This window comes from Hemitrygon akajei, chromosome 11 (genome assembly GCF_048418815.1).
Source record: "Hemitrygon akajei chromosome 11, sHemAka1.3, whole genome shotgun sequence".
Taxonomy (NCBI): Eukaryota; Metazoa; Chordata; class Chondrichthyes; order Myliobatiformes; family Dasyatidae; genus Hemitrygon; species Hemitrygon akajei.
In genome coordinates, this window is record NC_133134.1 from 41,097,627 (window position 1) to 41,118,886 (window position 21,260).

Consider the following 21,260-nt stretch of genomic DNA (forward strand, 5'->3'; position numbering starts at 1 on the left):
ATAAAATCAGAATCAGGTTTAATATCACCTGCACATGTCATGGAATTTGTTAACCTTGCTGCAGCAGTACAATGCAATACATGATAAATATAGAAAAAAACTGGATTACAGTAAGTATATATGTATATTAAATAGTTAAATTCAAATACATAGTGTAAAAACAGAAAGTATTGAGGCAGTGTTCATGGGTTCACTGTCCATTTAGAAATCAGATGGCAGAAGGGGAGAAGCAGTTTCTGAATTGCTGAGTGTGTGTCTTCAGGCTTCTGTACCTCTTTCCTGATGGTAGCAATGAAAAGAGTGCATGTCTTGGATGGTGGGGTCCTTAATGATGGACGCTGCCTTTCTCAGGCACTGTTCCTTGAAGATATCCTGGATACTATGGAGGCTAGTACCTTTGATGGAGCTGACTAACTTCGCATCTACCAACCTGCTAACTCTCACAGTCTAGGCACAAAAACCAAGAAAAGTTAATTAGGTAATACACTGGAGGATGTTTAATGGCTGTCAGTCCAGAATCAGAATCAGAATCAGGTTTATTATCACCGGCATGTGACGTGAAATTTGTTAACTTAGCAACAGCAGTTCAATGCAATACGTAATATAGAAGAAAAAAACAAAATAAAATAATAATAATAATAAATAAATAAATAAACCAATTACAGTACACGTATATTGAATAGATTAAAAATTGTGCAAAAAACAGAAATACTGTATATTAAAAAAAAGTGAGGTAGTGTCCAAGGGTTCAATGTCTATTTGGGAATTGAATGGCAGAGAGGAAGAAGCTGTGCCTGAATTGCTGAGTGTGTGCCTTCAGGCTTCTGTACCTCCTTCCTGATGGTAACAGTGAGAAATCGACATGCCCTGGGTGCTGGAGGTCCTTAATGCCTTTCTGCCTTTCTGAGACACCGCTCCTTGAAGATGTCCTGGGTACTTTGTAGGCTAGTACCCAAGATGGGGCCAGCTAAATTTATAACCTTCTGCAGCTTCTTTCGATCCTGTGCAGTAGCCCCCTCCCTCCACCCCTCCACACCAGACAGGATGCAGCCTGTCAGAATGCTCTCCACGGTACATCTATAGATGTTTTTGAGTGTATCCGTGCTAGGATAAAGCACCTGCAGATAAGGCAGGTGCAAAACAGGCACCATGAGAGAGGGACAGCTAACATGTGTTATCCTTTAACTCGACTAGTAGCAGCAGCACGTGCCTGAGCCAGATACCGGAAAGTAGGTGTTTTCCTGTTTCTAAAAGAGATCTCCTATCTCATACCTTCTAAATAGTATTGAGGACCTTAAATATAACCACTGCTGTAATGCAGGAAACTCAAAAAGCAATTCGTGCTCAGAAAGCTCCTACAAACAAAAAGGAATATACTAATGAGCAGGTAATCTGTTTTCTCAAAGAGTTGTTGATGGAGGTGGAACTAATGTCCAGGATACAGGGGGTAACACTCCTGCACTTCTTCACACCAGCACCTTGTAATGTTCAAGTCAGATTGGACCTCAATGTAATGCTTCATTGAAAAGCTGACTGCCCAGGTATTCACCCTGAGATAGGAGTCCTACACAGTAGGAAGTGGATTGCACTCCGCTGTGAAAGGACTATCATCCACTCTGTGCAGGTAGGATGCCGGGGCTTTCATCGTGCATCGATGACAAGGTTACTCCGTGATAGGGCAGTGACTGGGGCGAGGCTCAGGAGGGCCAGCAGACAGTTGGCTGAAGAGGCAGAAAAGGGCAGCTTTCGGCTGTGGCTGAGGAGGAAGGGCAGAAATTGGGGGGCCGACAGCCCCGATTGGAAGCTGCAGGGGGTGGCAGGGAGATGTTTCTGCCACTGTTCTGTCATCAGGGCTAAGGGAGCAAACCATCAATGAGTGGTGGTCCCTGGCTGATGAAGTGGGGGAAGGAAATGGAGAAGGAGAAAGAACCGGAGGAGTGTGAAGATTACAACGAGCTTCCAGACAGGCGGTGGTAATAGAGATAGGGTGGGGAGAGATGATTGAGGGATGCGAATCTGAGGACGAGAATGTATGGAGTCCTTTGTTGGTGGAGGACTTTAGACCAGTAAACTTTGGGCTGATGAGTGAAACAACGCTTTGGTTTTCAACGGTGATTCAAAATCACTTTATAATATGATTCAATTGTTTTGGATCCTTGTTAGGTAGTAACAACACAGATGTTACCTGTTTCCCATAATCCCAGAATACTGTCTTCTAATTTTAGATTTTGTCAAATCCTAATATTTTTATCAAATATCTGATAAGTTATAATTGATCAACAGATTGCTTTATTTGCGATTTATAGCTGCACTCGTGTGAACCTGTCACCTTTTCTCCCCATGTGCTACAGGTGATACCCAACCATTTTCTGCACTTACAGTCAGGTGATATCCTATAGGCTTATCGTTGACATGCTGCTTCTGTTTGGCTGTTGCAGTCACCTATGGGATAGCACTTCCCCCAGGCAACAAATGAGAGCAACTTCCCTTTCGTCCAAGTGACTGGCCTCTTTGGTCTTAAATGTAGCAATTTTTTTGAACCACCCAAAACTTATGCATTTGGTTCCTGTCTCACAAGCAATGGCAGGGAGAACAAATATCTGCAGGTTCAAATAAAGTTTGAGGAAGTCAATGCTGACATGTTTAGACATTTTGAAAATCTGCATTTTAACCCTTGGCCTGCTGCATACCATTGCGTGTATGCTGAGACAGGGCACTTTAAGCATTAACTCTGTACAAATAAACATTTTCTTTTGGACATGAAAGACTAAATATTTGAACTGTTTTAATCACAAATGTATCTTACCCCACCATCTGTTGCTGTTCTTCTACTCAGCAAGACCTTCTTCTTTGGAGCTCCTTTGTTAAAGCCCTTGCAGCTTCCTTCCTTCCCTGCTTTTTCTCAGTCTCATTCCCACATTAACTTCCTCAAACTTTTGCCACCCTATTCCCATTTCTACTTCCTTTGATTTACAGCCTCGTCTTTACCATTTTCCTCAGGCCTGTTGAATACATAGAGATTTTTTTTCTCTCTATATTAATGTCTCGTCAATAATGTAAGCTGGCATTGTATTGGTGACATATCAAAGGTAATAATTAATTCTGACTGATTTTGAAAACCATTAATCTTATTCCAGGTTATATGATGGTTTCAAGAGGAAATCGATTCAGTCGACAGCCGAAATGTTGGCCCATTATGACATTCTACTCTGTAATGCTGGTGAGTCATACTCCTTTCATGTCAACTCCACAATCTAAATTGGATGCAAAGTCCACATTTCAATTGATCTACAACAAGCCTGGACAGTGAATTGCAATCTATTTTCTTCCAGTTTAGAATCGCTCTAGGCTTTGGTATCTATGCCCCGACACCTACTCACACCAAAGCATGTCTAGTCTTTGGTAATTTGCATCTTATATTTCTTAATATCTTCAAGAATTGCAGGAATAAGGTCTCCTCAGTGTTACTTCAGAAAAATCTGACATTTTTCTCCACTCCCTCCGGTGTTGACTGCATCAGTGGTTGTGCTTCAGAAGTAAATTCTTTTGGACATCTGGAGATGATGAAAGGGTCTGTATAAACACAACTTTATTTGTTTTTATTATTTTCTATCATAGTGAGTAAAATTGGGCTTCGTACTTGAGATGTAGTTTGATCAAAACAAATGTCTGAGTGCCTTCCTTTGCCTGGCACTCTATTCATTGGCTATCCCCACCATCCTGAGAATATTTTGGTATTGCCAGTCCTGCCACTTTCTGTGAATGATGGAGAAAATGCAATTGTTTTCAGATCCTGATAAGTCAATGCTTTGCTTCAGTTTTTCCAAAATTGCAGTGCTTTTAGAGTCATATAAACGTACAGCACAGAAACAGGCCTTTCAGCCCATCTAGTCAGTGCTGAACCATTTAAACTGTCTAGTCTGATTGACCTGCACTGGGACCATAGCTCTCCGTACCCCTACCATCTACGTATCTATCCAAACTTCACTTAAACATTGAAATCGAGCTTGCCTGCACCACCTGCTGGCAGCTTGTTCTACACTCTCACTGCCCTCTCAGTGAAGAAGTTTCCCCTCATGTTCCCCTTAAACTTTTCACCTTTCACTAAACCTGTGACCTCTGGTTGTAGTCCAACCTCAGTGGGAAAAGCCTGCTTGCCTTTACCCTTTCTATACCTCTCATAATTTTGTATACCTCCTTTCTATACCTCCTCTCAATCTTCAAAGTTCCAAGGAATAGAGTCCTAACCTATTCAATCTTTCCTTATAACTCAACATCCTTGTAAGTTTTCTCTGTACTACTTAAACCTTATTTACATATTTCCTGTAAGCAGGTGACCAAAAACTGCACACAATACTCCAAATTGTCAATACAATTGTCAATGTATTGAATCAATGTCAATACAAAATCAACATAACATCCATCTTCTCTACTCAGTACTTTAATTTATGGCCAATGTGACAAAGGCTTTCTTTACAGCCCTATTTACCTGTGCCAGAACTTTCAATAAATTATAGGCTTGTATTCCCAGATCCCTTTGTTCTACCCCACTCCTCAATGCCCTACTGTTCACTGAGAAAGACCTACCCTGGTTTGTCCTACTGAAGTGCAACAACTCACATTTGTCTGCATTAAATTCCATCTGCCATTTCTCAGCCCTTTTTTCTGGTTGGCCCAGAACCTTCTGTAAGCCAAGATAGCTTTCCTTACCGTGCACTACGCCCTCAACCTTGGTATCATCCACAATTATTAAATAATGTGGTGAAATAATTAACCACATTATCGTCCAGATTGTTGACTTAGATGACAGACAACAACAGGCCCTGCACTGATCCTTGCAGCACACCACTAGTCACAGGCTTCCAGTCAGCAAGGCAACCATCTGCTACCACTCTTTGGTTTCTCCCACAAAGCTAGTGTCTAATTCAATTTACTACCTCACCTTGAATGCCAAATGACTGAACCTTCTTGACCAACTCCCATGTGGGACCTTGTCAAATCCCTTGCTAAAGTCCATGTAGACAACATTCACTGCCTTGCCTTCATTCCCTTTCCTGGTAACTTCCTTGAAAAGCTCTATAAGATTGGTTAGACATGACCCACCACTCACAAAACCATGCAGACTATCCTTAATCAGTCCATGTCTATCCAAATACTTATGTAACCGGTCCTTCAGAATACCTTCCAATAACCTTCCTAATGAATGATTTGTTCGCTTTGTAACATTGCTAAGTCAATGATTAAAGAATAGAAAGTACTCAAAAAACCAGTGAAAGGTGTCAGTTAGAAAGTGAAAACATTGACTGAACAACACAGACAACAGAATGGAGGTGTTTGAAATGCAAAGCAGAAAGACGTGCCCAGCAAGTTTGACTAGATATGTTCTCCAATTCAGGAGACAAAAAACAACAACTTAGCTGAACCAATATGGATGACTGATACAGACAGAAAGATCTGAGTACCTGAAGTTGTACAATTCAATATATAATGGCAGCAAAATGCCCAGAAAGGAGATTAGGTGCTGTTTCTCAGGCTCTGTTGGACCTCATTGGAATAATGCAGGGGGATTCAGACTGAGAGTGGGATGGAGGATCCTCCATTCACTCATTGACCAGATAGTTTTGTTCCCATCTTATCCCCATGGTCCAATCAGAAACATCTCCTCTCTCCTGCCCTTCTTCCCTGCAGTTCAACAATTTAGGTTTTTTTTCTCCTTCTGACAAAGGTTCTTTGATCTAAACAATTTAATCGGTTTCTCTTCCGATGCATTCTGCTGGGTATTTCAAGCATTTTCAGTTCTTCCTTGAGATTTCCAGCATCTGCAGGATTTTTGACTTTCATGCTGAATTCACGACTTGCCACAGAGATTTACAAAAGGATTTCAGTTTGCAAGGGGTAGGAAAGTGGTTTTCATTTTAGTTTAGACTTGGGCTTCCCTTTTATAGTCACTCAGAATATCATAGAATACAACATTTTCGTCATTGAGCAATACTGGGTGCTCTTTCTTGATTTCCAGTTTTACATTTCAGAAGTATATCAGAAGTCTTCAAGCTCTTTGGGTACTGAAGACATGAAAGAGCCTGTTCTTCCTTATAAAGACAAAATCTGCAGGTGCTGGAAATCCAAGCGACATACACAAAATGCCGGAGGAGCTCAGCAGGCCAGGCGGTATCTATGGAAACAAGTACAGTCGACTTTTCGGGCAGAGGCCTGCCGAAGGGTTTTTGTGTGTGTTGCTTGTCCTTCCATATTCTACCTTTTACAGAATCAGTGTCAGTTTCAGGGCTTGCCTGTTTTGGACATTTAAGCAGCCATATGCATGTAATAACAGTAGTTTGATGCTGCAATATAGAATCAATAGAAATCGGAAAGTGGATGTGACATTTTTTGGTTGAACCTGATTGTATCAAATGTAATAATGAAGATGATTCAGTGATTAGCTCCCTTGATGGTACTGTTGACTATTGTGGTACCCAGGGAGAACAGAGTCTTAATAGCCAGGAGAAATGGAAGAAGAGGGTGCTTTCCTGTCTGCACATAAAATGTTCTTCTCTTCCAAGTGCCAGAAGCAATATTACAAATGGTCTTAGCCCCCTAGCAAGGGAAGGAACTCCTGCTAATGGTATAAATAGCAAATGACAACAGGAGAAGTCAGCACCTGGGAGAATGGAGAAGAGAAATAGATTGCAGGGAGAATGAGTCTTCTGAGTCACGGTACTGTTTAGTGAAGAAAATGCTACCTTTTATGAAGTCCACAGTAAAGTTACAAGAATGGGCTGTTTTGAAGGAACACACTTGTTAAGGAGGTAAAAGCAAGAGCCATTTTACACACAGTAAAATTCCTCAGTAGTGCTGCAGAGGCTCGCCTAGACTGAATTAATAAAACTTCAGCCAAAAGTCAGGAGGTCACTGGTCAGCCCTGGAACACCCAGATTTTTATTAGTGCTGCAACAAAAGGATTTGTTTCCATCATAACCACGGACCGCAATATGGCCTCGACAGCCTACTATAACATTCAAGTGCCTTGGCTAAGTGTGTCATTAAATCGTGACTTTCCCTTTTTAATTGGGGGTTCCTGCCTTTAGCAGGGGCCAGGTGAATGGCCAGATTTGGTTCGTAAAAATTTAAATGACTAAAAATGTGGTTGGATTTGTGTAATTTTTTTTGTATGCAGACAACTTCCCATCCTGTTCCTCTCCAGTCATGCTGCTAGCTCATTGCTAACATTGAGGTCTAGAAATCCAAGCAGGAATATCCTAATATGATTAGTATCAGCAACCAAAGGTTAAGAGCGTCATTCTGTATCACATCCCCCAACAAATGCCTTGGGTGCATTAGCCGAGGTGTAAGGATGGATGTTACTTGACATTCAAGCTGGTGCTGGATGCGGGGGACTGTGGGTCCTGGGGAAGGAATCTCAGACAACAAATTAAAAGCCTGCTACACCACACATTGCTGAGTTGATATTATACCGCAGACTGCAGGGGAAATTAAAGCACCCGCATGGAAAAGTGGCACTGTGCTGGGAGAAGGGCTTGCGAGGCAGGAAAGGGAGAGGTTGTGGAGCAAGCTTTTATTGTTTAATTAGGATGACTTTGCAATAAATCACGATGATTTGTTAGGCCAGGCCAGCAGAACCCTTTCTGGAACTTGTACTATAGTGCAGAAAAGCAATTCTAATTTATCCGTAGATAAATAATACAATACCGAGAGCCTCTTTTTATATTGAAATTCCCAGCTCCAGTGCAGAAGCCAAACATTCAGAATGTATTTGTTTATCTACATTAAATTTCCTCAGAGGTCTGCGTTGCCCAACTAGTACCAATTCAACATAATAAAAGATATGCACAAAATATCCAATTATGCAGTATGCAAATGTTCCATTGTATTCCAATGCTTTTCCACATTATCCCGCCCACAGAACTGAGAATGGAGAGAGTACTTGATAATTGAATGCTGCTGTTAAGTGAGCAGATATTGGAAGAAGCCTCGCTGCATACATTACCGTTAATGTAATTACCTTTGCTTTTAAGTTTGTGTAAAATGAATATTTTAGTGCCTGGATCAGGTATGAGGACAGTGTTATAGTCAAAACTCACGGCACACTCTCATAACATAAACCACAAACAGTGAATCCACTCTGAAGCTCATTAACGACAAACATAGCAACCACAATCACAGTTCCCACATTCCAACAGAATCAAAATGTACACTACACAGTTCCCACACTCACACATCACCCCTTCATGCACACAAGATATTTACAGTGCATTTGCATTGGTGCTGCTTCATGCACCCATGCTGAGCTCGTCAGATTCATCAACTTTGCCTTTAATTTCTGTCCTGCCCTTAGGTTCGCTTGGTCCATTTATGACACATCTCTCCCCTTTCTCGATCTCTCTGTCTCCATTTCAGGAGACAAGCTGTCGACAGACATCTTTATGAACCTACCGATTCCCGTGGTTATCTTGATTATACCTCTTCTCACCCTGTCTCCTGTAAAAATGCGATTACATTTTATCAGTTCCTTCATCTCCACCGCATCTGCTCCCAGGATGAGGCTTTCCTTCCCGGGACATTAGAGATGTCCTCCTTCCTCAAAGGATGGGGTTTCCCTTCCTCCACCATTGGTGCTGCCCTCACCCACATCTCCTCCATTTCCCAAACATCCACTCACATCCCATCTTCCCGCCACCTGAACAATGATAGTTCCTCTTGTCCTTATCCACTTCACCATGAGCCTCTGCATCCAACAAATCACCCTCTGCAACTTCAGAAATCTCCAAAGAAATCCTACTACCTCCCCCCATCTCTCCGCTTTCTGCAGGGAATGCTCCTTCTGTGATCCCGTTGTCCATTTGTCCCTCCCCACTAATCCACCTCCTGGCACTTATCCCTACAAGCAGCCAAAGAGCTACACCTGCCCATTCATCTCCTTCACCTCCAATGCGGGCCCCAAACAGTCCTTGCAGGTAAGGTAACACTTCACCCGTGAATGCTGGGGTTGTCCATTGTGTATGGTGCTTTCAATTTGGCCTCCTCTACATTGGTGAGACCCGTCGTAAATCGGGGGGACCATTTTGGCGAGCACCTTCGCTCCATCCACAAAAAATGGAACTTCCCTCTGGCCAAATATTTTAATTCCAATTCCCATTCCCATTCTGAGATGAGGTCAACCTCAGGATGAAGGAGCAATGTCTTAAACTCCATCTGGGTAGTTTCCAACCTGCTAGCATGATTATCGATTTTTCCTTCCATTAAAAAAAATGTTTCCCTTTCCCACCTCTCTTCTTTTCCCCACTCTGGCCTCATACATCTTCTCACCTGCCTATCACCTCCCCCTGGGTCCCCTCCTCCTTCTCTTTCTCCTATTAGTCCACTCTCCTCTCCTATCAGAATCCTTCCTCTCCAGCCCTTTATCTTTCCTGCCCATCTGACTTCACCTAGCACCTTCTAGCTATCCCCCCCACCCCCCCCCCCCGCCCAACATTTTATTCTGGGGTCTTGCCGCTTCTCTTCCAATCCTGAAAAGGGGGGAGGGGTTTCTTGGCCGAAAACATCGACTGCTTATTCACCCCATAGATGCTGCCTGACCTGCTGAGTTCCTGCAGCATTTTGTGCGTGTTGCTTTGGCATTTGCAATGAATACTGTTGCAGCTCTCACACAACAGCTATGCGTATACCCGCGCTGTATCCACAGTACACACTCACGCTGCCCTGATGATGCACTCACACATTACCCACGTTTCCCTGCAGCAGATACTGAAACACAATAGCCACATTAAATACAATGACCACAGTCCCCTGCCTAAACACACATACTATACTCCTATGTTTAAAAAAATTCCACATGCAAAACTCATTCCAACTGCTTCTCACCCGCACACATCTTAAGATTTCCACACACGTGCACGTCCATTGCACTAATTTCTCAAGCAGGTTCACCATGCAATGAGATTCTGAGGTATCACCAGAATCCAGTGAATTCATGTTATCTCTGGAGGTATTTTTAAAAAAAAGATGTAGCGATATACTGTATATAGCAGAGAACATGATGTACTGTTGCCCTACAGTGTGGCTTTTATGGTGTGCAGATATGGAGTGTAAGGAAAGAGAAAGCAATTGAATAATGGTTTTGAGTACAAGCACTGTGTGTGGGATCTTAGTGAATTATGTCATTGCATTATTGTATTTGGCGCACACTCTACTGAGATCGCATTGCAGCAACAAAAAATCTGGTTGCATGATGCCATATTTTTAGTCACGAGATGATCTAACTTCAATGCACTATGAAACATTATTTTGAATTGGATACTTTGGGCATGTTGCATTGAGTCCATATGACTTTCATTCCATGCACATCCCACACACTAACATATGGAGCGTTAACAGGCGTGGCCCATCGACAGGTAACGTATGGTGTGATTCCATATTCGCAGTTTCAAATGAACGTTTGTGGCCCACACATCATTTACACAGAAGCTGGCTTCCGGAGCCCCTGTGAGGTCTGTTTCAGTCTAAGCAGCTCTCAGCTTCCCACTTGAAGCCTCACTCAGATAGGTCCCCTTTGAAGTATCGACAGAGCTTTCCTTCTGAACTTCAAACCCTGAACCCCACTGAGCCAGCCCTGCATTCCCTAAACCTACAACACCCAGCTCACCTGTTCCCCTCCTGCCTACTAGCTAATAGTAATATACACAAAATGCTGGAGGAACTCAGCAGGGGAGGCAGCATCTGTGGAGAGGAACATAGTTGGCGTTGTGGGCTGAGACCCTTCATCTGTATTTCCAGTATCTGCAGAATCTCTTGTGTTTGTCACTAATCAACAGAGAGGTCAGGTCCATTGATTACATGGCCCTTCTAGCAATGCTCCCTGATCAGCCACACCTCCATTGATTACCTGCTGTACACTGATCACAGCCGCAACTATTGATCATACCTCTCCCTCACCAAGCCCACTGGCTCGACACCTCACTAATTTCCAGACAGGCATCTAGTCATCAATTGGCCCCAATCCTTGACGTTGCACCAAGCTCCCCTACCTGTGGCTCAGAAGATTGAAGCTCAACTCCTGACATCTGTCCAGGTAATCCAGACTGTGCTTTAGTGTAGAGTGTTTGATGAATAGATTCCATGTCTCTCAGCTGCATGCTCCTTCTGCGATATCAGATAAACATAAAACCATCCTGTAGCACACTTTGAAAAAGTAGAGAATTCTCTGATTTTGCAAGCAGCTCTCAACCAGCTCTAAAATACATTAACAGCCTGTGGGAGCTTGCAATGATAAAATGGCCGCTGTGTCAGAAATTAATGTCCATAAAATGCTTTGGGAAGCTTTGAAGTTATCAAAGAAGTTTTTATAAATGCCCTTAAGAAGTTGTCTAAGCTCTACCTCAATGCAAAGCTTTTAATCACCTGTTCCAATATCTTGTCATGCGATTCATTAGGAAATTTAGTTAATAGCATTTCTGTGAAATGCCTTCAGCTGTTTTACCATATTGAAGCTGCTACATAAATGATGTCAATGATGATGTATTTTCTGGGCCGATGACCTTTCAGAGAGTGCCTCTTTCGCTGATGCCGCGTGACCTGTTGAGCTCTCCGAGCATATATATGAGGGCCTCTGATAGCTCTCCTATTAATCATGGCTTTGGGTATCAGCAAAGTTATTGGGCAGTTTGTTCTTTGACATTACAAAACTGGCTACATTTCAAAAGCGCTTAACTGGCCGGCCTTGAAGGTGCTATGTGACTGCAGCTTTCCTTCTCACTCCCTACCTGCAATGGTTTCGTTTGCGAGGAAAGTGAAAACTATATTCCGCTACAGCGGCCAACTATTTTGACGAACTCATCCGCATGAAATGAAAAATATAACATCTTGTTTAAACTGATTATAGATGGAGAATTAAAAATATGCACCATGGTTCAGTAATAGACATTGAAAATAAACAAGCAGCTGTGCCACAGATTGCACTGGTTTAGTCACACTGTCTGAATGTTGAGGTAGTGTTTAGTCAGTGTTAGATAATAAGTAAGGAACGTATTTACCCATCAAATTTCCCATATGTTTTTTCTTAACGCTGCTTCATTGGTTCAATAATTCTGCTGCAAGACATTTCTAATTTATTTTTCTTTCTAAAATAAAAACTTTGGTCTAGGCAGCATAGGTGTTTTATTTGACAGTATGACATCAGGGTAGTATTCAGCCGGAGATTTGAAAGGGATCAAGAAGACTACCACAGGGGAAAGGATTGCATTATCATTGACGTTCCACTTGGTCTGACTTTCACTATAATAATCTTAGGAAAACATCAACTTTGGTCCAATTCTGTACTTAGCTCGACCAATTTTTCTGTGGTCTGTGCTGACTGTGGGAGAGCGAACAGTCTCACCCTGTTTAAAGGCAGAAATTGCTGGTCAGGCAGAATCTGTGGAGGGAAGACAATAAAGCTACCCAGTCCCTGGAGACGGCCTGACCTGCCAAGCCTTTAGCTAGTGTATATTTTAAAATTTCAGATTGTTAGTGAATGTGGATTGTGGTTCTTGCCTTTCTTGGAGTACTTGGACGTCTCAAATGAAGAAAGGGGAAGAGAGGAGAGGGAGAAAAAGGAAGGGAATGTCTGGGAGAAATGGAAGAGGGGCAGGGGAGGGAAGAGGAGGGAAACAGAGGAAGATTTGGATGGAGTATTGGAAGGAACTGGAGGAAATTGTTGGGGAGGGAAGATGAGTTGGGTGAGAGAGATGAGGAAGGTGACAGATTGGGAGGAAGGTGATAGGGAAAGACGATGTGTAGAGGAAGGTTTGGGATGTGGTCGGGGTGGAAGAAAAAGGGGGAGAAGATGAGCAAAGGGAAGGAGCAGAGATTCAAGATTGTCGTTTCCAGCACACGAGTGTAAAGGAGAATGAAATAATTGTTACTCTGGATCTGATGAATCACAAAATAAACACAATAAGATAAAGCACAACAACAAAAAAAACCCACAGTATAAATACATAAGATAGCGTCTATATGTAGATTGATTGAATGTCCTTAAAGTGATGCTGGGCACAGGAGTGTCTGTATAGAAGGTGACTCTGACAGGAGATGATAAAGTAGTGGTGGTGGGTTAGTGGGTGAAGTTGTTGATCAGCCTTACTGCTTGGGGAAAGTAACTGACGTTGAGTCTGGTGGTCCTGGCGTGAATGCTACATAGCCTCCTCTCCGATGGGAGTGGGACAAACAGTCCATGAGCAGGGTGGGTGGGATCCCTCATAACATTGCTGGTCTGTCTTCCGGCACCTTTCTGTACACAGGCCCTTGGTGGTGGGTAGGCTGGTGTCGGTGATGCATTGAGCAGCTTTGACTCCCCGTGGTTGAGCCTCCCTCTCTGCTGCAATGAAATTTCCGTACCAAGCAATGACGCATCACTGCAACTCTACTGCACTTCTGAAGAAGGATGTGAGTATAGATGTGCGTAGTCCAGCTCTCTTCAGCCTCTTCAGAACGCAGAGGCTTTGGTGAGCTTTCCTGACTGTGCAGGATGTGTTCTGGGACCTCGAGAGGTTGTGTGAGATGTGCTCTCCCAAGAGTTTGAAACTGCTTGCAGTTTCCCTTGCTGTGCTCCAAATGCAAAGGCGACTTCTCCTGAAGTTGATAATCATATTTATCTTGTTGACACTGAGGAAGAGGTTATTTGCCCGGCACCAAGCCTCGAGCTCTTCCACCTCCTCTCTGTAGGCCATCTCATCGTTGCTGGTGATGCCCCGCCACTGTGGTGTCATCGGCAAACCTGACACTGCGATTGCTCGGGTGCTTGGCTGTGTCGTCACGTGTGAGCAGAGTGTTCAGCAAGGGGCTCAGCACACAGCCCTGGGGGCCACCGGTGTTGAGCATGACGGGGAGGAAAACCTGTGGGCCGTTGGTCAGGAAGTCCAACACCCAGTTGCCGAGTGGTGTATTTAGGCCGAGGAGGCTCACCAAGGTCTGTGGGATAATAGTGCTGAATGCCAAAGTGAAATCTAGAAACATCATACTGACACGAGTCCTTGTTTTCTAGGTGCGTCAGGGCCAGGTGCATGACAGATGCTATGGTATCTGTCGTAGAGCATTTCTGTTGGTAGGCATATCAGTGAGTGTCTAGATTGGCAGCAATGGAGACTTTGATAGGTGCCATTACCAGCTGTTCAAAGCACTTCATGATGAGGGGTGTCAGTGCCTCCGGATGGTAGTCATTTCGCTCTGAAGGTGTACAGTTCTTTGGCACAGGGGTGATGGTGGCTGATTTGAAGCACGTGGACACAGTAGCCTGGACGAGTGAAGATGGAAGATGTCCGTGAGCTTGTGTACACTCCCTGAGTACTTAGCCTGGGGTGTTGTCTGACCTGGCTGCCTTACGGGGATTGAGCCTCTGCAGAGTCCTTCTCACGACTGCTGTCATCACAGACAGTGGCTAATCGCCTGGGTGGGGGGTGGCTTTCGTGGCTGGCATTGTGTTGGAAGAAAAATAATCCACAATAAGGGGAGGGACGGGAAGGGAGAGAAATGAAGGAAAGGAAAGGGAAGAGGAGTGATGAGGAACAGATACCCATCTATGTTGTATATCTCTATTTACAGGGAAATTCAAAGGACTGGCAGGACATGAATTATTTGCCAGTTCTGCTATCAATTTCTTCTCCTTTTCCACTGCATGCAAGTCCAGACAAGCCACTCATCGTGAGCTATGTCAGGCCTCTGTCATGACCAACCCATTTATTTCACCATCCTGAAAAATAAAAGCAAGCCTGCACAAAGACACACCTTAAACAAAAGTGCATTCATACCTACATTTTCCCTAAAACCCGTAGAAAGAGGAATTCCACTGAATAACTGGCTTAAAGGCAGAAGGAATTTCCAAGTCCAAGGCATCTTTCAAAGAACTCACAACACGTTCAAGTGCTTACTGCCAGTGAATGCTTTGGAGTTGCAGTCACTCTGCTAATGTGACAGCAAGTTTATCCAGAGCAGCTTCCACAGACCATCTGGTTTTTTTGTTGCTAGCAGATAGATATGAGCTAGACAGTGGAACAAACAACCCTGCTCTTGTTTAAAATAAAAGTCATGGAATCAGTGGCATCCACTCAAGACAGCAGGCAAGACTTTATTTTCACAACTCGTCTGAAAATAGTAACTCCAACACAGTAACTTACTCAGGATCACCTTGAGTTGTCAGTTAAGAATATATGCTTGAGATGGTTCAGAGATTAAAGATACACAGTGAGTGTAGATTCCTCCAACATCCGAGCAGAGTTTGCCTCAGATATACCAAAGGTGGAAACTGAATGTATAGAAATGATCACAGAACAAGACCAGGTAGTCCATCATGTTTGCCCACTCTCCTGGTGGCAGGTACATTACCACTTATCACTTCCTGTTAAGTTTCTCTGCTTGCCCTCATTTCCTTTCCTTTCTACATCAATATAATCTCCCTAAAATGAAACAGAACAAGACTAATAAAGTATGGAAGATTTCCCTTTGATTCTCCCAAATGTGTGAAACCTTTCTAGACCATCACATCTTCATAAGGATATTAGCATTCTTATTTATTTTAAATATTTCGTCTTTTCTTATGACATTGACAGAGAGACTTTTGGTTCATCGAGTCTTTGTTGGTGTTCAGAGCAAATGCATCAGTCCCATTCCCTCTGTGATCATCTTCTCACACATATCCATCAAACTTTGTGATTCTCCTGCAACCCTTCCACACCAGGGAAGACTTACAGAAGCCAACACAACTATAAGTACGTCTTTGAACTGGAGTAGTCAGGGAAAACTCAGATGATAAATGGAAAATATGGGAACACAAACAGATAACATCCAAGGTCAGAATCCCATCAATATTATTGAATCTCTTCCCAAAGCAAAGCAAGGAAATCAATTCTATCCTTTCACCATTTAAAGTTATACCTATTAAACCTTCTGAGATCTCATGGTTATGAGACCCACATTTTCAAATTCTCCCCCTAGGTCTCCCTGTTTCTCTTTTAAGATGCCTCTTAAAATGATGGTTGCAAGAAGATTATCTGGTTGCTCGATCTGACACCTCTTCATGTTTTGCAGTGTCAGATTTTGCTTGATAATGCTTGTGTGAATCAGAATCAGGTTTAATTTCACTGGCATATGTCATGAAATGAAGCACCTTGGGACTCTTTTACACCATTACATGCACCACATAAATGTAAATTGTTGCTGTTGCCCTCGTCTTGCGCTCCATTTTAAAAGAAGACAAAACTGGATATTTCAAGGGTCTCTGTAGAAATGACAAAACATTTAACATTTTGTTGGTAATGCACAAACCAAGCGGCACTCAGCAAGAACTCCAACAAAATATGAAAATGCATGAGATGATCTCATGAATTTTCATGGTACTCTTAAACTTATAACTTCTCACTGGGTACTTGATATTTAGCACGTTGCCAAGGACCTTACAAAATTCTCATGGGAAGGTTTAGTCTACTGAATGGATGTAAATGGAGCCTGTATGAGATTCTGGTCAACAGCCCCACTTGGTTTGCAAATGAAGATGCATGTTTGTATAATCTCTCGTGGGAGGTAGGAATTGTTGGCAAGGCGATCATTTAATGTCCACCCCAGATTGCCCTTGAACAGATTGGCTTTGCCAGGACATCTAGAGGGCAGTTGAAAATTGACCAAAATGCTATGGGCTTAAAGTCAAATATATGCTAGGCCAGTTAAGAAGGGTAGCTCACCTTCTTGCAAGAAATTTAATAAACTAGATGTGAGTTTATGAAAATCTCTCAGTTTCATGGCCACTTGTAGATTTTTATTCCAGACTTGTTTATTTACTTGAATTTAAATCTTTCAGCTGCAAGATTTCAACTTAAATAAAAATCTACACTTATAAATTGGATATCTCTCAAAAATGAAATGCTCAGTGGCTGCTGTGTGTATCACTGACATGTAGATGGGGAATCCCTGCAAAAAATGGTGAAACTTACCTTTAAAAATGAGCGGATTATTTTATTTTTCTCTCACGTCTCGTTGCACTGAAATGTGACCGGCACAATTCCCATGGCAACTGCTTGCAGAGATCACATCTGCTGCATCGTTGCCCTTAGGGATCATGGGAAATGGGTCAGAGTCTTAAAGTGCACTCCGCAGGGCATCCGCAGCAACTGTACAAAAGCCTGCGAGGGAGAATGAGGAATACATGTGGAAGGAAGGACATGTGTTTTTGCTCCATCTGGTTGCACAGTCTCCTCCCACCACGACCAGTAATCACACCCACGCACCCATTCCCACATCCAAAATTACCCCAAGCCACTGTAGGGCAAGGGATCATAATTAGAGCAGAGATCCCCGTGGTGAAAAGGTGCATCAGACACTCAGACACATGGAACTCATCTGCTGCTGTTGAACAGAAACAATGCAGCACTTAAATTTGCCATTGGTGACTTGGTCCAGGGTTTGCTCTGATTAATGCTGATCATTCGTCTTGCAATCTTGTATTGGTTTGAAATGTTAATGATGATTGATGTGAAAGACTCCCAGAAGGTTGCACACAGAAAAGTCCAGTCCAGTTTCCTGACAAGTGGAACTTCAATGTGAAATAGGCATCATCGTAGTCAAACAGCTTACACGTGAGAAAGAGGCATAAGTTGGTCTAATAACAGAACTAATATTCTGAGACAGGGAATCGTTGTATGTGTTTGGATGTGAGGAGAGGATATGTTCAGACTCAGTTATGGTAAAAGTGAGATACTGAGAGTTCATGTTCCTTATTGAGTGAAGGGCGAGCTTGGCAAGAGTAGGGAACTTTGGATATCAAGGCTTTGATCAAGAAAAAGGAGGCATGGGTCAGATATAGGCAAGTGGGACGCGGGAGTATACAGTACTTAAGAAATTCAGAAGGGCAAGAAGGAGGCGTATGATAAAAGGAACAAGAGTGCGGACTATTATCTAAATAGGGAGAAGGTTCAAACATCAGAGGTGCAGAGAGTCTTAGGAATCCTCATGCAAGATTCCTAAAAGGTTAATTTACAGGTTGAGTCTGTGTTAAAGAAGGCAATTGCAATGTTGGCTGTTATTTCAAGGGGAATAGAAATGAAAGCAAGGAGATAATGTTGAGACTTTACAAATCACTAGTTAGGCTGCACTTGGAGTATTGTCAACAGTTTTTGGCCCGTTTTCTCAGAAAGGATGTATTGTCACTGGAGAGAGTCCAGAGGAGGTTCACGAGGATGATTCCGGGAATAAGGGGGTTAACATATGAGGAGCGTTTGGCAGCTTTGGGCCTGTACTCACTGGAATTTAGAAGAATGCGGGGGCGGGGGGGGGGGGGGGGGATTTCATTGAAACCTACTGAAGGGACTAGATAGGGTGGATGTGCAGAGGATGTTTCTTATGGTGCAAGCATCCAGAACACAGTCTCAAAATTGAGGGATGACCTTTTAGAACAAAGGAGTTTTCTTTAGAGAGAGAGTAGTGAATCTGTGGAATGCTGTGCCACAGACTGCAGTGGAGGCCAAGCCCGTGGATATACTTAAGGCGGAAATTCATCGTTTCCTGATCAGTCAGGGCATCAAAGGATATGGCGAGAAGGCAGATGTGTGGTGTTGAGTGGGATCTGGGATCATCCATGATGGAATGGTGAAGCTGACTCGATGGGCTAAGTGGTCTAGTTCTGCTCCTATGTCTTATGGTCTTATGATGCCCATTCCGAATAGTTTGCCATCAGGTGATCGAATTGAATTGACTTTATTGCATACATCCATCACAATAATGAGGAGTAAAAAATCTTTATGTTACGTCTCCGTCTAAATGTGCAAAGTACAATTTATAATAATTTGTAATAAACAGTCTTTACAACAGGACGGTCAATATAACATAGAAATACAATTGTATCAACATGACTAATCAGTCTGATAGCCTGATGGAAGAAGCTTTCCCGGAGCCTGTTGGTCCTGGCTTTTATGCTACTGTACCATTTCCCAGATGGTAGCAGCTGGAACAGTTTGTGGTTAGTTAGGGTGACTCAGGTCCCCAGTGATCCCTTAGGCCCATTTTACACACCTGTCTTTGTAAATATCCTGAATAATGGGAAGTTCACATCTACAGATGTGCTGGGCTGTCCGTACCACTCTCTGCAGAGTCCTGCGATTGAGGGAAGTACAGTTCCCGTACCAGGCAGTGATGCAGCCAGTCAGGATGCTTTCAATTGTGCCCCTGTAGAAAGTTCTTAGAATTTGGGGACTCATACCAAACTTGTTAAACCATCTGAAGTGAAAGAGGCGCTGTTCACCATACAGGCGGTATGTACAGACCACGTGAGATCCTCGGTGATGTCTATGCCGAGGAACTTAAAGCTTCCATTTTGTGGAAGTGGTTTCCACAGGTTCACCACCATCTGGAACAAGGAATTCTGCCTCATCTCTGTTCTAATGGGAATCCTTCAATTCTGAGTCTGTGCCCTCTGCTCATAGACTCTCCCTCTATTGAAAACATCCTCTCCATTCTACCAGACTTTCAATAATTAGTGGGATTCAATGAGCTTCCCTCTCATTCTTCTAGACTCCAGTGAGTACAGGCCCAGGGCCACCAAGCATTCATTCGTGGATCACTCTTGTAAACCTTCTCTGGACCCTCTCTAATGCCAGTGTACCCTTTCCTAATATGAGGCCTAAAACTGCTTACTATACTCCAAATATGGTCTGATAAATACTTTAAAAAGCCTCAGCATTACACCCTTGCTTTTATATTTCAGTCCTCTAGAAATGAATGTTAACATTGCATTTGCCTTCCTCACTCCTGACTCAACATGCAAGTTAACTTTTAGAGAATCCTGCACTAGAACTTCTAAGTCACTTTCCACCTCCAATTTCTGAACTTGCTCCCTGTTAGAAAGTAGTCTACACTTTATTCCTTCTACCAGAGTACATGACCATATACTTCCCTACACTGTAATCCATCTTCCACTTGTTTGCCATTTTTCTCTTCCCACATTCCTAATCTGTCCAATCCTTCTGCAGACTCCCTGCTTCTTCAATGTTACCTTTCCTTCCACGTATCTTTGTATCATCTGCAAACTTGGTCACAAGCTAATCAATTTTATGATCCACATATAACATATTAATAGATAGTGTGAAAAGTAGTAGTCCAAACTAGTCACTGGCAGCCAGACAGAAAGGACTGTCTTTATTCCCATTTTTTGCCTCTTACCAATTAGCCAATCTTCTGTCCGTGCTAGTATCTTTCCTGTAATGCCTCATGTACAGCAGTTCGTCAAAGGCCTTCTGTGCAAGTGAAAATGTAAATAAATAGCAATAAATTACAAGCATGAAGTAACGAGTTAAAGAGTCCTTAAAGTGAGACTATCAGTTCTGGGAACACCAGAGGTAGAATGAGTGTAGTTATCCCCTTTTGTTCAAGAGCCAGATGGTTGAGGGGTAGTAGCTGTTCCTGAACCTGGTGGTGCGAGTCCTGAGGCTCTTCTACCTTCTACCTGATGGCGGCAGTGAGTTTAGTCCGGATCGGAAGCAGCATCTCCAACACCGTCACACTGAGCACGGGGGCCCCCCGGGGCTGTGTGCTCAGTCCACTGCTGTTCACTCTGCTGACCCACAACTGTGCTGCAACACACAGCTCGAACCACATCATCAAGTTCGCCGATGACACGACCGTGGTGGGTTTCATCAGCAAGAACAACGAGTCAGCTTACAGAGAGGAGGTGCAGTGGCTAACGGACTGGTGCAAAGCCAACAACCTGCCTCTGAATGTGAACAAAACAAAAGAGATGGTTGTTGCCTTCAGGAGGGCACAGAGCGACCACTCCCCGCTGAATATCAACGACTCCTCGGTAGAGATCGTTAAGAGCACCAAATTTCTTGGTGTTCACCTGGCAGAGAATCTCACCTGGTCCCTCAACACCAGCTCCATAACAAAGAAAGCCCAGCAGCATCTCTACTTTCTGCAAAGACTGAGGAAAGTCCAGCTCCCACCCCACATCTTTATCACATTCTACAGAGAATGTATCAAGAGTATCCTGAGCAGCTGCATCACTGCCTGGGCGGAAATTGCACCATCTCAGATTGCAAGACCCTGCAGTGGATAGTGAGGTCAGCTGAGAAGATCACTGGGGTCTGTCTTCCCGCCATCATGGATATTTACACTACACACTGCATCCGTAAAGCAAACAGCATTATGAAGGACCCCATGCACCCCTCATACAAACTCTTCTCCCTCCTGCCATCTGGGAAAAGGCTCCAAAGCATTCGGGCTCTCACGGC

The 21,260-nt window shown here is 43.3% G+C and overlaps 1 protein-coding gene across 1 annotated transcript in view; it reads left to right on the forward strand.

Annotated features, from left to right (window-relative positions):
* The window catches only part of LOC140735520 (putative sodium-coupled neutral amino acid transporter 10), a 260,330-nt gene that overhangs the window by 80,748 nt on the left and 158,322 nt on the right, over positions 1-21,260 (forward strand). The window contains exon 2 of the mRNA XM_073060693.1: positions 3,138-3,220. Within this exon, the coding sequence (XP_072916794.1) occupies positions 3,143-3,220 (78 nt within the window). The 5' untranslated portion in view covers positions 3,138-3,142. The remainder of the gene's footprint in view (positions 1-3,137; positions 3,221-21,260) is intronic.